The following is a 14,522-nucleotide window of genomic DNA, read 5'->3' as shown; positions in this document are numbered from 1 at the left end:
GGTCTCAGAAAGGTGAAGGTCCAAGTGGAGAGTCCATGTAGGTGGACCCCCTCTATCCAGTCTGGAATAGATCAGTTGGATGCATCGAGCCAACGTATGTCACAAGATATAATAATACCCTCTTCCAAGGCTTCATCAAACATCATGTGTGAAATCAATTATCATCTTGGATCATCTTGGATCTTACCAGATCAAATGTGGTCAGATTTAATTTCCTGGGATAAATATGTAATAACATCTTACAGAGACAAAAATGATAGACATGGCTACCGAATTTCATGTTCATAAGTAAAACTGACTTCATGGGCTGAATCCCCCCCCCAAAAAAAAACAAAATGACCCTAGAAATGTTTGCTTTAAATCCAAATTGCAGACTTCCTGTGTCTTTTAGGGCATGGCTTCTTCAGAGTTTTTTGTGGGTCTACTTGTGCTAGACAAGGCTACCAAATTTCCTGTTGCTAAGTGAAACTGATTTCAGGGGCTGAATTTTCAAAGAATTCGAAGGACCCCTGAAAATTGCCAGAACGACCCTAAATGTCCCCTGTTGTTAGCACGCTTCCTGCGTGTTGTCGGGGACAGCTTTTTAAGACTTTTGTGGGTCTCCTCATGAAAGACATGGCTACCAAATTTCATGTTGCTAAGTAAAACTGACTTTGAGGGCTGAATTATCCAAATCATGAGTTTTTTGGTTATCTGTGTAAAAATTAATTTATGTATGTAAGTGGTATTTCATACCATTTTTACCACTGTTAATACTAATCATCATCATACTATTAATGATAATAATAATCATCATCATAATAGAGTGACACTGTAGTGTGGGTGCGTATGTTGGGCGTCAGTGGAAAAACGTAACGGTCGCCGATGCCAAGTAGAGCACAACAGCTGATGAGACAGATGAGAGGACAAAAACAAAAACAGATGACGGTTCATGTTATTTTTTTTTTAAAAGTGTTTTGCAGGTGATGTCAGTAGCGCAGGATGAAGCAGATTAGAAGGGGCGACAACAGGAGGGATGGGTCAGTGCTGTTTGGGCTACAATTGGTTACATTTCCATAGCAACGCGCTCATCCTCCTGGAGGAGAGGCTGACGTCTCGCCTGGGGTGGTAAACTAATCGTGACGGACTTGGGCAGCCTGTGGGAGCTGGCACCTGTAAAGTGACCTTTACGCTGACTCATGGACCAAAAAGAATAATCTCGTCAGGAGCGGCGTTGTTGCAGCTATACATCTGCCTGTGGGGGCAGCATTTGGTTCTCTGGCTCTGACCTTGTAGAGAGGACGGGATTTATGCCAAGTCTTCAAACTTTGCTGCCATGCTCGCGACTTCTTTAATCGTCCTGGTGTTGAGGTTGTTATCCCTGCACCAGGCAGGCTGTCAATGCTGCTGATCAGCCCTACAATGGTTGTATCATCCGCAAATTTGATGAGGGTGTTGGAACTGAGTTTCAATGTGGCTGAGAGCGGTGTGGAGGGCGACGGAGATGGCATCATCTGTGGATCTGTTGGCCCTATAGGTGAACTGATGTTGGTTAAAGCCAGGTGGGATATTGGTGTTGATATGTTGTAGCACCAGTCTCGCTATACATTGCATAATCACCGGTGTCACACAGGCCGATAAATCATTCAGCCGTGAGTGCAAAGGATTTGGACACCGGGATTACGGTTGCAGTTTTTAGGCAGGTGGGGAATGTGGCATGCTGGAGCACACGGTTGAAGATGTTGGTAAATATGATTTCAGCACGCCCTCCCTGGTACTCTGTGCCACCGTGTTTCTTTGCTGTTGTCGATGCCACCAAGGACTTGCAATAGCTGGTATTGTTGGATAATGATAATGGGGGGCTGCTCATGCGCTCATGGTCTCATCTGTGTGTCCCCTGCCTGCTGTCTTCTTCAAAGCGGGAGAAAAGCTGGTCCGGTCGAGAAGTGTCAGTGGGGGAGGGCCTGTTGCTGCATTGTTTGTAATGGTTTGGATACCTTTCCACATAAAGCAGTGATTGTTTTCCCTGATTTGGCTTCTATCTGCTCTCTGTACTTTGCCTTGGTAGCCCTGATGCCTCAAGTCAGGTTCACTCTAGCCTTCCTGTAGGCCTACATGTCGCCTGAACTCAGTATTGCATCCCTGCCCTATAGTAGTGCTCTGATATTGGTGGGTTTTTGGTTGGGGAATACTTTCACCAGTTTCCTTGCTGTTATGTTGTCCATACAGAAACTGATGCATGACAGTATAGAGGGTGTGTAGCGTCCTCAAAAGAGTCCTGCAAGACTAGTGTGGCCTCCTCAGTCCAGCACTCCACTGGAGTGTGCTGTGGCTTAGACCTGAAACAGAGATATGGTCTGAATGTCTAAGATGGAGTTATGGGTGGGCTTTGTAGGCTCCATAGATTTGAGCATAGACCTGGTCTAATGTTTTGCCCTTCCCAATTGTTTTGATGACCACTTTCTTGTAAAAATCACCCAAAAATGTTGTGTGTTTGTTCTGATGCTGTCATGCAGCCTACTCATAGCTACATTAGCATTAGCTCGCAGGTGGACATACACAGCAACTACAAACACTTGAGTGATCTCCCTTGGCAGATAGAAAGGTGTGGGCACCAATGTCTCTCAATAATGGCAGTATCTACGCACCAGTTATTAACAGACGCACACATCCCCTCTCCTCCTCTTACCAGGGTCTGACGTTCAATCCGCCCAGAAGATTGTGCATCCTTTTAGCGCCACAGCTAGGTTCTGGATATTTTTATGTAGCCAGGTCTCTGTTATTAATTTTTGTCCTGTTCACCTGTTAGGTCAAAGGATCTGTATCCCTTTTATGCCAGAACAATTTTACTGTGTCACAGTGGACTTTTTAAGTTGCCCCTGTGGTTTCTTGGTATTTTAGTGGATATTTATTGAGAATCAGAGTCGATCAGTCGAACAGAATAAGGTTTCTAAAGGGGAGGTACAAAAGAAGACAACAAAAGACAAAGCACTAACTGTGAACAAGATGAGGAAAGTCAATCACTATATCCCTAGAACAATGACACATTAGATATGAGTGTTGTATGTGGCAGTAGTGCTACACCCTGTGAGGGAAAGACAGGACAAGAGAGGACAGGACGAGGTCAGGAGGGGAAGCATGCAGGATGAGGGTCGTGAGGCCGGTTGAACAACTGCCAGGTACTACTGCCTAACCAAGAACCCCCCACGCATTCCCCCAAGAGATGGGTGTACGTGGCGTATGTGGTGCATTAAAAGGACAGGGATGAGTATGTGTAATGCATTCAAATCCTGGAGTGTCTCTGTTATTAATGTCCCAGTGGAATTGCTGGTTCAGGTGGAGTCGCGGCGAGCTTAGCTCTGATGCCGGCACCTTTGCCCTCTCGATCCGTTCTCGCCAGCGTATTCTCTCCGGGAACGAGTCGAACCCTTACAGGGTCCATTCGGTCCAGTGTTGTTCCGGGCTGGATCTAAGTCCTTCTCAATATGTGGCTTTTAACTAAAGAGGAGTGGGTGCGGGCCGGGTGGCTGCGTCTACACACGTCGCCATCTCAAATCAAATGGCAGACTTCCTGTCTTCTCAGGAATGGTCATGATGGGTAATTATGCATGCTTACCAAATTTCATATTGAAAAGTCCAACTGGCCTCGAGGGTTACATTTTCAAAAGATAACAAAAGAAACCTGGAAATGACCAAAATCAGCCAATAATGGTCGATTGAAACGGAAATGGCCATCTTCCTGTATTTTCAGGCATAGCTACTTGAGACTTTTTCTGGGTCTACTCGTGATAGACATGCCTACCAAATTTCATGTTGCTTAGTGAAACCAACTTCAGGGGCTGGATTTTTAAAAGATTCAGAGGACCCCTGGAAATGACCAAAACAAGCATAAAATGACCACTTCAATGTAAAATGCCAGTTGTGTGTTGTCTGTTTCTTTTCAGGCATGGCTGATTTAGACCCGTTCTGGTCCGCTTCTGCAACATTATGAAAAAAAACTCATTAAGCCCACATCCAGAGTCCAGGTTTTCCTTCTGTTCACGTACCGCTTGCCCGCCTGTCGGTACCCACCTCAAAGGCAGACATGAAAATACATCAAATGTGGATTATGATGGCCTCATTGATCAACAAAACCCTCAGTAGTCACACATGAGATCGACAGATAAAAACATTTAATGACTGAATTTATCTCCAGGGGTTACGTCGTGTGATTAAACCCCCACCAGTCCCACCCCCATCCCCTCTTCGTCATCATCACACCAAGCGTCCATGTTGCTACAGGCACAGTGTTAAAACAATACTGGACCGGAAGCATCGTCCCTGGTCCGGTAATACTGCTTCAAGCCCGTGGGGACTGCACAAGAGGACCTTCATCTTGTTGAAAGAAAAAAAAACGTGCACTTTAAATAAAGTCTTCGGTCCAATAAATTATCACACAAGACATAAGAAGGTCCTCAAAAAAGCTTGATTGGGGAAAAATGCTCAAGCCAAGCCTCCTCCTCCTCATCATCTGAGTCCTGGAGCGAGGATACATGAAGGTTAAGAGGCCATCATCTGACACGCAACCGTGACATCATCCACTCGAGCCCCTGACACAAGCTGGAGGAGAAAATAAACAAAAGAGGTGTCGTCATTATTTCCATTCTAAGATTAGATAGCCTGGAAATTGACAATTTGAGTCTATAAGTGACGCGTTGAATCAAAACGGTAAGACTTTAGTTCTTGAGATTATTTTGTGGGTCAACTCATGATACACTTATACCACATTTTATGATGCTAAGTAAGACTGGCTTCAGGGCCTGATTTTACAAAACATTTACAAAGAAAAAAAAACGCTGTAAATGTCCGAACCCTAAAATGACAATTTCAAAGCAAAATGGCAGACTTTCTGTGTCTTTTTAGGCATGGCTTCTTCAAACTTTTTGTGGGTCTACTCATGATACACATTGTCAACCATTGCTATGTGAAACTAGCTTCAGGGGTAGACTTTTCAAGATTGGTAGGACCTCGGGAAATGGCCTAAATGAGCTGAAAATGGTCACGCCAAATTATAATGTCATGAATCGGCATGGCTTCTTGAGACTTTTCTGTAAGGGCTACTCATGATCGACATGTCCACCAAATGTCATGCTGCTCAGTGAAACTGGCTTTAGGGGTTGAATATAAAAAAAATACATTTAAAAAAAAAAAAAAACAAGTTTGCTGAAAATGGCCAAAATGAAGCTAAGATTTTTGCTTCAAATTAAAATGGCAGACTCCCTTCCTATGTCTTTTTGGGACTTGGGTTCTTGAGGTTTTTTTGTGGTTGTCTACTCATGATAATTGTGCCGATCAAATTTCATGTTGCTGGGCAACATTCACTTAACCCACATGAATGAATGTGGTTGTATGGTTGTTGGTGGCCGGAGGTGCAGAATGGCAGCCACGCTTCCGCCAGACTGCCCTGGGGCAGCTGTGGCTATACAAGTAGCTTAGGAGGGTGTGAGTGTGGAGTGAATGAATAATTCGTGCAATTGTAAACCATCTTTAGCGTGCCTTGAAATGTGCTATTTAAGTGGTATGCAATATTATCATCATTATTGTTGTAAAAGCAAACATGCTCGACTTGAATCACACGTGGCTTGTTAGCATGCTGTTAGCATGTCCCTCACCCCTCTCCGGTGAGGGCACAGCAGGCTTGGATGTGCCACTGGTGGTCTTTGATGGCGGTGAGCTGCAGGCTGTGCGAGATGTCGGCCATCGACATGCAGCCCTTCACGTCCTGCTTATTGGCGAACACCAGGAGCCCAGCCTTCCTCAGATCCTATACCAAATATCAATTACTAATTATAACACATCATACATGATATTGCAAAATATGTCTGTCTGCATGTGTTGTCTCTTACTTCATGCGCCAGCATCCTATAGAGCTCTTCTTTGGTCACTGAAATTCTTTCCCGGTCGGTGCTGTCCACCACCACGATCACAAACTGCAACACACACAACATGAACCCTTAAGGATATTCAAATATTCAGATTTGCGTTATTTTAAACCATTTTTATACACACACCATTATCCAGCAAAAATAGTGAAAAACACAAATAGAATTAGTTCAGAAATGAGGCACCGTTGCAGAAAACAGTAAAAAGGGTGAAACGCTGCTGCAGGTTTCGAATGGGGGAAATATTACCCTCTGGTGGACAAATTTAAAAATAAGTACAGTGGAATCTTTGTTGACGAATTGAACCTGTTCCAACACTGTTCACGAAACAAAACATTATGGTTTCCCTTTTATTATTTTTTTCAATGTAATTAATCTGTTACAGCCCCAGAACAAAATTATATCTACTTTATTTTAATGGGTGAATGGTTAAAAATTAATTATGTTCAATGTAGAAATGCATCAAAACACAGTTTACTATGAAGAACTAGCACGGTGTGTTTGCTACCAAATTACTGTGGAAATATGCCTTTTCGCATACAGTACTGTATGCTTTGGGAACTGCATTGCAATTTGGGATGTGGCGGCCATTCTGGACAAGCAGTATCCATGGTGAAAGTAAACAAGGCTGTGTAATTATGCAGAGTGGAAGAAGATGGCATGTTAAAAATGCAAGAAAGTGAAAGGGGATTTATAGGGAAATATTAGTCCAGGACGCCTCGCTAACAATATCGCCAGCGAGCGCTCGTATTGCGGTGGAACCCAGGCAAGCTACTTTCACATCTCTCGGTGTGGTTCCTGGGACCGCTGCTTCCTTGAGCCTGCTAGCAACCGTCGCTACTCCCGCAGAGAGAAGACGACTTCTTTGCTGCCCACGCTGCAGCCGCCGAGGCTAAAGGTTTTGTTTTTTTCTTTATTCGTCTCTTTACATGTATGTAAAGTGTCTTTGGGTGGTGAGAAATTATTTATTTACGGACTCATTCATTCATTTTTACAGGAACAATGCACAAATAAAATTGGACCAGAGCTAGCGAAAAGCTAATTGCATCTGTTGGGGGGGGGGAACAAAATAAAAAACACCACAACAATTACAGAATATAAAATCATCGCAGTGTATAAAATTCAATCATTGTGACACACTGAATAAAATCAGTACACTAAATGTAAGTAATAGCATAGCAGCATGATAAATAATGGTTTGAGAATTGTAATAAATACAAGGCAATCATTGGTGATGACAATTTTGAGCTGATCAAAGCCAGTTTGAGGTTGGTTTTAAACACTACAAAGCTCCCAGAGTCTCTGATATTTGCAGGTATAGAGTTCCACTTTCCCACAGCTTTAACCGAGAAAGCAGACTGACCAAAGTAAGTTTTCCTGGACTGTAGTGCCCAGTCAACTCTAGTGGATGCTCTGGTCCTCCTGACATTGACAGCATAGACCAAGCATCCTTTGAGATGTGTACGTGTATGTGGGTAATCTAATGTGTGTTTTGCTTACATTAAAAGTAATCAGCTAACCAGTGTGACACCTTGCTCACTGCAGATGTCACCTTGGTTACAGCCTGTTCTTTATTTTTTGCATGGGTTTAAAATAACAGCATCATCAGCATACATTTGCACGTTAACATCTAGACATACTTGGGGAAGGTTAATACAAGTGGTGTCGTTTGTAGATTAGGGGAATCACGCACGTGACGTTACCACCAACTACGTAGCTGGATGGACTGTCATTATAAATCAAATAATTAAAATGTATAAATGCACAAAACAATTACATGTAAACATTATTAAGCTTCCTGCAATTTTATCTGTAATTTGCTTAGTGTAAACATTCTATTAGCATAAATACTCCGGTTTCCTCCCACAGTCCAAAAACATGCATAGTAGGTTAACTGAAGACTAAATTGCCCGTAGGTGTGACTGTGAGTGCGAATGGTTTGTTTATACAGTGGGTAAATAGTGGGTTTTCACTTAAGCTATCCTTTCCGTTTTAACCTAACTACATATGACAATTGATTTTCCTAAGAGTCCATGCGTAGCGAACCGAAAACCGTGCATTTTGTTAACCGTTCCAACCTTAACATATTAAGATACAAGATTTGTTCATTCATTCATTTTCATTCCCTTGAAGGAGTTGTTCGTGGAACAACTCTACTCAAGCCCCATGTATACCGCTGTGCTTTATATTAAAAAAAAAAAAAAAAAGACTGCAAAATGCTTGGTACACGAGACCGCACTGACACACTTCAACCGGGTGCGTTTTTAATCTTTTCAGTGCTCCTGCACACACCTGCGCACCACTTCTGTGCATCCCTGCATTGTAGTGTTGCACCAAGTACCGATTCCACTACCATATTGAGGTATTTTTACGTCAAAAATGGCATGGTACCATTTTTTTGTAGTACCGGTAGTTTAAAAAAATAAAATAAAATAAAAGAAATAAATAAATAAAACTTGCACGACAGCACTCAATTCATACGGTGTCTGAAAGGCCAGTATCCCAAAAGCCGAAAGTCAGCCAATGACTGCCTGTCTTCCAGCAAGTTGCGTACGTGCGACTGTGTGGGAGCCGGGAGAATGAAATGCCTTCAAACTGCTGACTAGCTCCTGCCTCCTGCCGACATGTTAGCACGCGTTAGCCACCGGAACGTAACCGCAGAGCTGCAAGCTCACACGGCTTCATTATGTGAGCAAAGTCAGTTATATGCAGTGGATTCTCCTGTGCTCTTCGGGAAACTCTGCATTCGATGCACACGAAAGTCAGTGGTACCAGCAAGTAGTATGAGTATGTTAAGTATGAGTAAAGTACTTATAGGAATAGAAATAATTGATAACTGTATAGTCATGGATACAATTTTAGACCCCTTGTTTCTTGAGCTTCTTGTTCATTTTTTATGCCACCTGCAACTAAAGGTACGTTTGTTTGGACAAATATAATGATGAGTATGAAATTATAAGAGCTGATATCTAGCTCTAGCCATTTTCCATGGTTTTCTTGGCAAGAAGCTAAATTATATATAATAATACAATTAAGCTTTTGTATTCTTCGGGTAAAATGCCTTTCGTGGTATCAGGTATATTAAACAAGAAATTGAAGAAACAAGGGTGGTCTAATATTTTATCATGACTGTATATATCATACATATACTGTATTTAGATGTACAATTTTATATACATACAAACACACACATATTTGTCATATAAAATATATGATGACGCACGCATTGATCTATCCATCCATCCATCCATTTGCCGTAACGCTTAACCTTAGTAGGGTCGCGGGCATACTGGAGCCTATCCCAGCTGATTCTGGGTGAGAGGCAGGGCACACCCTGAAATGGTTGCCAGCTAATCACCGGGCACACATAAACAAACAAAAATTCGCACATATTTGTTCTCCATTACAATGTGAGTGTTCATTGTTCTTAGAATTAGAGTTCAAAGTTAATTGTTCTTAAAAAGGATGTACTTGAATTCATCCATCCATCCACTTTCTGAGCCGCTTCTCCTCACTAGGGTCACGGGCGTGCTGGAGCCTATCCCAGCTGATTCTGGGTGAGAGGCAGGGCACACCCTGAAATGGTTGCCAGCTAATCGCAGGGCACACATAAACAAACAACCATTCGCACGTACGGACAATTTAGTCTTTAATTAATTAATTTAATTGATTTTTAGATTTTTGCCGTGGTATCGAAGTCAGAATGTTGTTGTCATGACACCACTACTGCATATAATAGTGTGTACAATAGTATGTGTGTTTGGGGTATTTTAACCCTTTTTACATGCAAACAGTGATCAACCATCAATTAGGGCTGCATGATATTAGAAACAAATGACATTGAGATATTTTGTAAACCTGCAATATACTGTATATTAACATGTGAAATAATACAGGATCAGTGTTGAGAAAGTTTATTTTCTACACGAACTAGTTCAAAGTTCAGTTCAAAATTCAAAAGCTATTTTGTTGTTCAAAGTCGGTCACTCCGCGAAAACGCCGCTCGAGCCAGACCTTTGTGACAAGTGCATTGTTTCACCAAATTACTTAGTTCGAGGTTTTGCAACTGCTTGTAACGATAGCTTAGTAATTAGCTTTGACATTGTCCTCACCTATCCACTCCTCGTCCTCCCTTCAACACACGTTTGTAAGAAGCATAAAAATCTTTGAAAAAATTTTTTTTAAATGTTGATGGCACAAAAATGGAAGGATCTTTTACTGGCTCATGATGCTCCAATTCTACGTCATTTTGCTTTTTCAATGTTTAACTTTTTTATGCTATAAGAGAACACTTAGCTGAATTATGTATGCCTAAAATTCTCACTACATTAAGGTATGGAGGTGGTTTCTTGTGTATTCTGGCTTTTGACTGGCTAAAAAAAGCATGCGTTTCTACCTCTGTGTTAGTGTAGTAGGTGTTCCACGAGGACCTCAGTGACTCCTGGCCGCCGATGTCCCACATGAGGAAGTGCGTGTTGTTAACCACAATCTCCTCTACGTTGCTGCCGATGGTGGGTGACGTATGCACCACCTCATTCATGGAGCTATGACAAAAACAATGAAAAACATCAATGTGATCGGTGAAACTTGTGTCCATGGCTGAGTTTAAAAAAAAAAAATTCTAACTTTCAAATAGTGTACAAGCATGGCGTTGGTTCACAATCTTCAAATCAAAATGGTTAACTTCCTGTTCAGTTCCGGCCATGGGTCCTTGAGACTTTTTCGTGTGTCCTGATAAGCTAGACATGTCCACCAAATCTTGTGTCAATTGGCAAAATTAGTGTCATGGCTATTTTTATTATTTTTTTTTTTTTTAAACTAATTTTATAGCTGTGTACAAGCCTGGTTCGACCTAAAATACCTTCTTCTAACCAAAAAGGCAGACGTTCTATTCAATACCGGCCATGGGTCCTTGAGAATTTTTCGTGCATGTTGTTATGACAGACATGTCTACCTAATTTTGTGTCGATTGGTGAAACTGATGTGCCGGGGGCTGATTTATTTTTTTTCTTCATTCTGATAAAGTACGAGCCCTGGAATTAAGACCAAAATGGCTTTTTCAAACCAAAATCGCCAACTTCCTGTTTAATTTTGGGCATGGGTCCCGGAGATTTTTTTCGTATGTCCTGTTATGCTGGACTTGTCCACCCCATTTTGTGTTGACCGGTGAAACTGGTGTCAGGGGCTGTTTTTTCTTTTTCGCACTAAATCCTAAAACGCCCCTAAAATCCATTCATTTTCACAAGGATAGGCAAAAACTGCTGCAAGGGCAATTCATACTAGAGATGCTCAAGGAAAAACTACTCACAACTGGTAAAGAATGGTGGTCTTGCCCGCGTTGTCCAAGCCGACAATGATGACTTTGTGCTCTGGAAGACAAAGACGACACCGATTACAGCCTTCGCAGAGAATGTTACATCATGTTCCAATTAAACTTAGGCATTTGTTCTCCATTGTAGTATTTTGTTATTCTCACATATTTTTTTCCAGTAAAATTATTTTCTTTTGAATCACAAAAAAGTCTTATAATTTTATAACTTTATCCTCACACTACACCTTTTTTTTCCTCATAAAAGAAGTTATAAAAATTAAAGACATTAATAAAGACAACTATTTCCTTGCGATACTAACGTTATTCTGATAAACTAATTTGTAAAAATCACAACGATCACTACTTTTTACTCACGTTTTTGTTTTTCTTGAAACATTACGCCTTTTCAAAAATGACAAAATTACTATTTTGGTCTTGTAATATTGTGGCATTTTATTAACATCTTTTTTTCCTTAAACACAAAAATTACAAAAACGACCACGGTTTCCACGTTGTTTTGACATTATTCGCATAATACACCAACAATTTTCTCATTACATAGTTTTTCAATCACACAAAAAATATACTTTTTCCTTATAATATTTTGACTTTATTCTCACAATATTGCTGACTAATTAATTATTATTTCCTATCCTATGAAATAATAAAATATAAAATTGGACATTCTGGAATTAATGGTCATTTTTCACAGGTTTACTAACGACTTCTTGAATAATTCAATATCCCTCCTGTCAGTAATCGATAATCTACAAACTGGCCAATGACGGCCGATAGGAAAATTGTGATTGTGTGTGTGTGTCTGTGTGTTTTAGCTCGGGCCTGTTAGCATCACGTCGCTTCCGTCTTGAAACGCCGTAATTGTTCTTACCTTGATGGTTAAACAGTCTCCATAACTTAGTGAAAAGTATTCCCATGGCTGGAAAAGCAGCTGCGGCGCCTCGCAAAACTTGGAAGTTCCCTAGCGAACTCGCTAGCCGGCTAGCCTAAATGCTAATTAGCTATCAACGCGTCTAAACGCAAGCGCCATGCCCGATTTAACGCCATAAAGCGTGTTCATAAGCTCCCTACCGTCTGTGTCGGACACGTAGGAGGGGGGTTTTAAGGGTAAAAATGTATTATTTGGTGAAAAGGGAGCGGCAGTGCGGTGCTAGCGTGGTGGCTAATTTAGCAAGGTGTCAGCTGGTTAGCTGTCAGTTTTGCGCATGCGCAATGGGAAGCGCCCGCTGCATTGTGCACGCAAAAATGAGATGTCAATCATTTGAGTGCACACCAAAGCCGTCAAACTCAAGGTCCGGGGGGCCACGTACGGCCCATCATATTGTTTATGTGGCCCACTCAAGCAAATAGTGTCTACTTCATGTTTATTGCTTCATGGATTTCTTCTTAAAATTTTGGCCAAAAAAAATCTGAAAATTGTAAACCGTTTTCACAAGCATTCCCCCCCTCCCACTATATCCCTTGTGAGCATAAATTGAACAATAGTTGTATACTTAAAACATTTTCTTTCCACTATATTCCTTCATTTTCTAACTTCAATTTATTGTGAAGAATATACATTTAAAAAACAAACAAATGTAGGGCCAATGGTTTATATGTAATATGGTGAGGTGACGAGTCATTTATACATTTTCCCAGTTGATATAAGCTCCCTGAGGAAAACTATAACTATGATGTGGCCTGCAAGTTTTTAAAATTACACACACACAAAAACGCAAGATAAACAAACTAAACTTAATCTAATAAAGATTCATTTCATTAAAAAAAAAACATCAGGGTAAAATCAGATTTTCTGAGTGAAATACATTTTAGAAAATCTCAATCTCAATCTCAATCTCAATCTCAATCTCAATCTCAATCTCAATTTCAATTTCAATTGTGGCACGGTGGCCGACTGGTTAGAGCGTCAGCCTCACAGTTCTGAGGACCGGGGTTCAATTCCCGGCCCTGCCTGTGTGGAGCTTGCATGTTCTCCCTGTGCCTGCGTGGGTTTTCTCCGGGCACTCCGGTTTCCTCCCACATCCCAAAAACATGCATGAATTGGAGACTCTAAATTGCTCGTAGGCATGACTGTGAGTGTGAATGGTTGTTTGTTTCTATGTGCCCTGCGATTGGCTGGCAACCAGTTCAGGGTGTACCCCCGCCTCCTGCCCGATGACAGCTGGGATAGCACGCCTGCGACCCTAGTGAGGAGAAGCGGCTCAGAAAATGGATGGATGGATAATTTCAATTGTATTCAATTACAAAACGATGATATTTCCCATGAAATATTTTCACTTTAATCTTGAAGTAGTGTAGTCCCACTTATAAAATATTTTTTAAACCACTTTTTTAAAAATTCCCAAGTGTTAAGATTTTATGCTCGCATTATTGACTTTTACGTCGTAAAATATTACATAATTATGACTTTTTCCTTTTAATATTTGCACTTAAATCTCTCAGTATTCCAATTTACAGATTTTTTAAATCACAAAAATGACTACTTTTTCCTGTAATATTTACAGTAACTTTATTCTTGCAATACTGACTTTTTTAATTAATACAAAAATGACAAAATTACTTTTTTTCTTGTAACATTTGTACACTGTTCTGATAGTATTACCATTTATAAAAATAAAGAAATTACATCATATAGAAAAACGTTTTTTTCCTATAATACTTAGACTTTTTCTTGGTAAAATATTTTAAAAAATAATACTTTTTCCTTTTAATATTTGTACTTAAATCTCAAAGTATTCCCACTATTAACTGCCTTTTTTTAATAAAAAAATAATAAAAAGAATTTCCCATAATAATTACACTTTGACCTTGCAATATTGTGTGTTTTTCTTTTGTTTAGTTTTTTACAAAATGACTTGTTTTTCCTTCTATTTTCACTTTGACCTTGCAATATTCCAGTTTATGAAATTTTTTTCAGGTCACAACAAAAGAAAATGTTTCATTATATTTATACTTAATTCTTCCACAATATTGCAATATTTCATTTTTACAAAAAAAAAATCACAAAATGGCTACTTGGTTTCTCCTCATAATATTTTGACATTCCTTGCAATATTCTAACCTTTTTTTTAAACGACAGAAAATTACAACTTTTTCCTCATTCTTTTTAGTTTACTCTTGTAATTTTATTTTGTCCCTCATATTTTAACTTTATTCAGGAAATATTGTGAGAAAAATTACAAAAAGACTACCTTTTCTCAGCTAAATTTGTACTTTAATTTCACAATATTCCAACTTCTAAAATCTTTTTCTAAATCAGAAAAAATTACCAACTTTTCCCATTACAATTAGAC

At 40.2% G+C, this 14,522-nt stretch overlaps 1 protein-coding gene across 1 annotated transcript; it reads right to left on the bottom strand.

Annotated features, from left to right (window-relative positions):
* Positions 1 to 4,225: 4,225 nt before the first annotated feature.
* Positions 4,226 to 12,420, bottom strand: arl5a (ADP-ribosylation factor-like 5A). The gene is made up of 6 exons (XM_061691857.1): positions 12,101 to 12,420; positions 11,209 to 11,269; positions 10,297 to 10,444; positions 5,865 to 5,948; positions 5,631 to 5,782; positions 4,226 to 4,578 (listed from the first exon to the last, which is right to left on the bottom strand). Exons 1-6 carry the CDS (start codon positions 12,144 to 12,146, stop codon positions 4,530 to 4,532), a joined length of 540 nt encoding a protein of 179 aa, XP_061547841.1. The 5' UTR covers positions 12,147 to 12,420; the 3' UTR covers positions 4,226 to 4,529.
* Positions 12,421 to 14,522: the final 2,102 nt, after the last annotated feature.

Source organism: Phycodurus eques, chromosome 12 (genome assembly GCF_024500275.1).
Source record: "Phycodurus eques isolate BA_2022a chromosome 12, UOR_Pequ_1.1, whole genome shotgun sequence".
Classification (NCBI taxonomy): domain Eukaryota; kingdom Metazoa; phylum Chordata; class Actinopteri; order Syngnathiformes; family Syngnathidae; genus Phycodurus; species Phycodurus eques.
The sequence above is the reverse complement of the archived record's forward strand: the minus strand, read 5'-3'. Positions and strand labels throughout refer to the sequence as shown.

Excerpts from the sequence above, each read along its gene's own strand:
- arl5a (XM_061691857.1), bottom strand. The coding sequence starts at position 12,146 with ATGGGAATACTTTTCACTAAGTTATGGAGACTGTTTAACCATCAAG. Across the intron at positions 5,949-10,296 it reads CCTACTACACTAACACAGAG|TTTGTGATCGTGGTGGTGGA; the intron begins GTAGAAACGCAT and ends TGTGTGTTGCAG. Across the intron at positions 4,579-5,630 it reads TGTGCCCTCACCGGAGAGGG|CTTGTGTCAGGGGCTCGAGT; the intron begins GTGAGGGACATG and ends TTTCTCCTCCAG.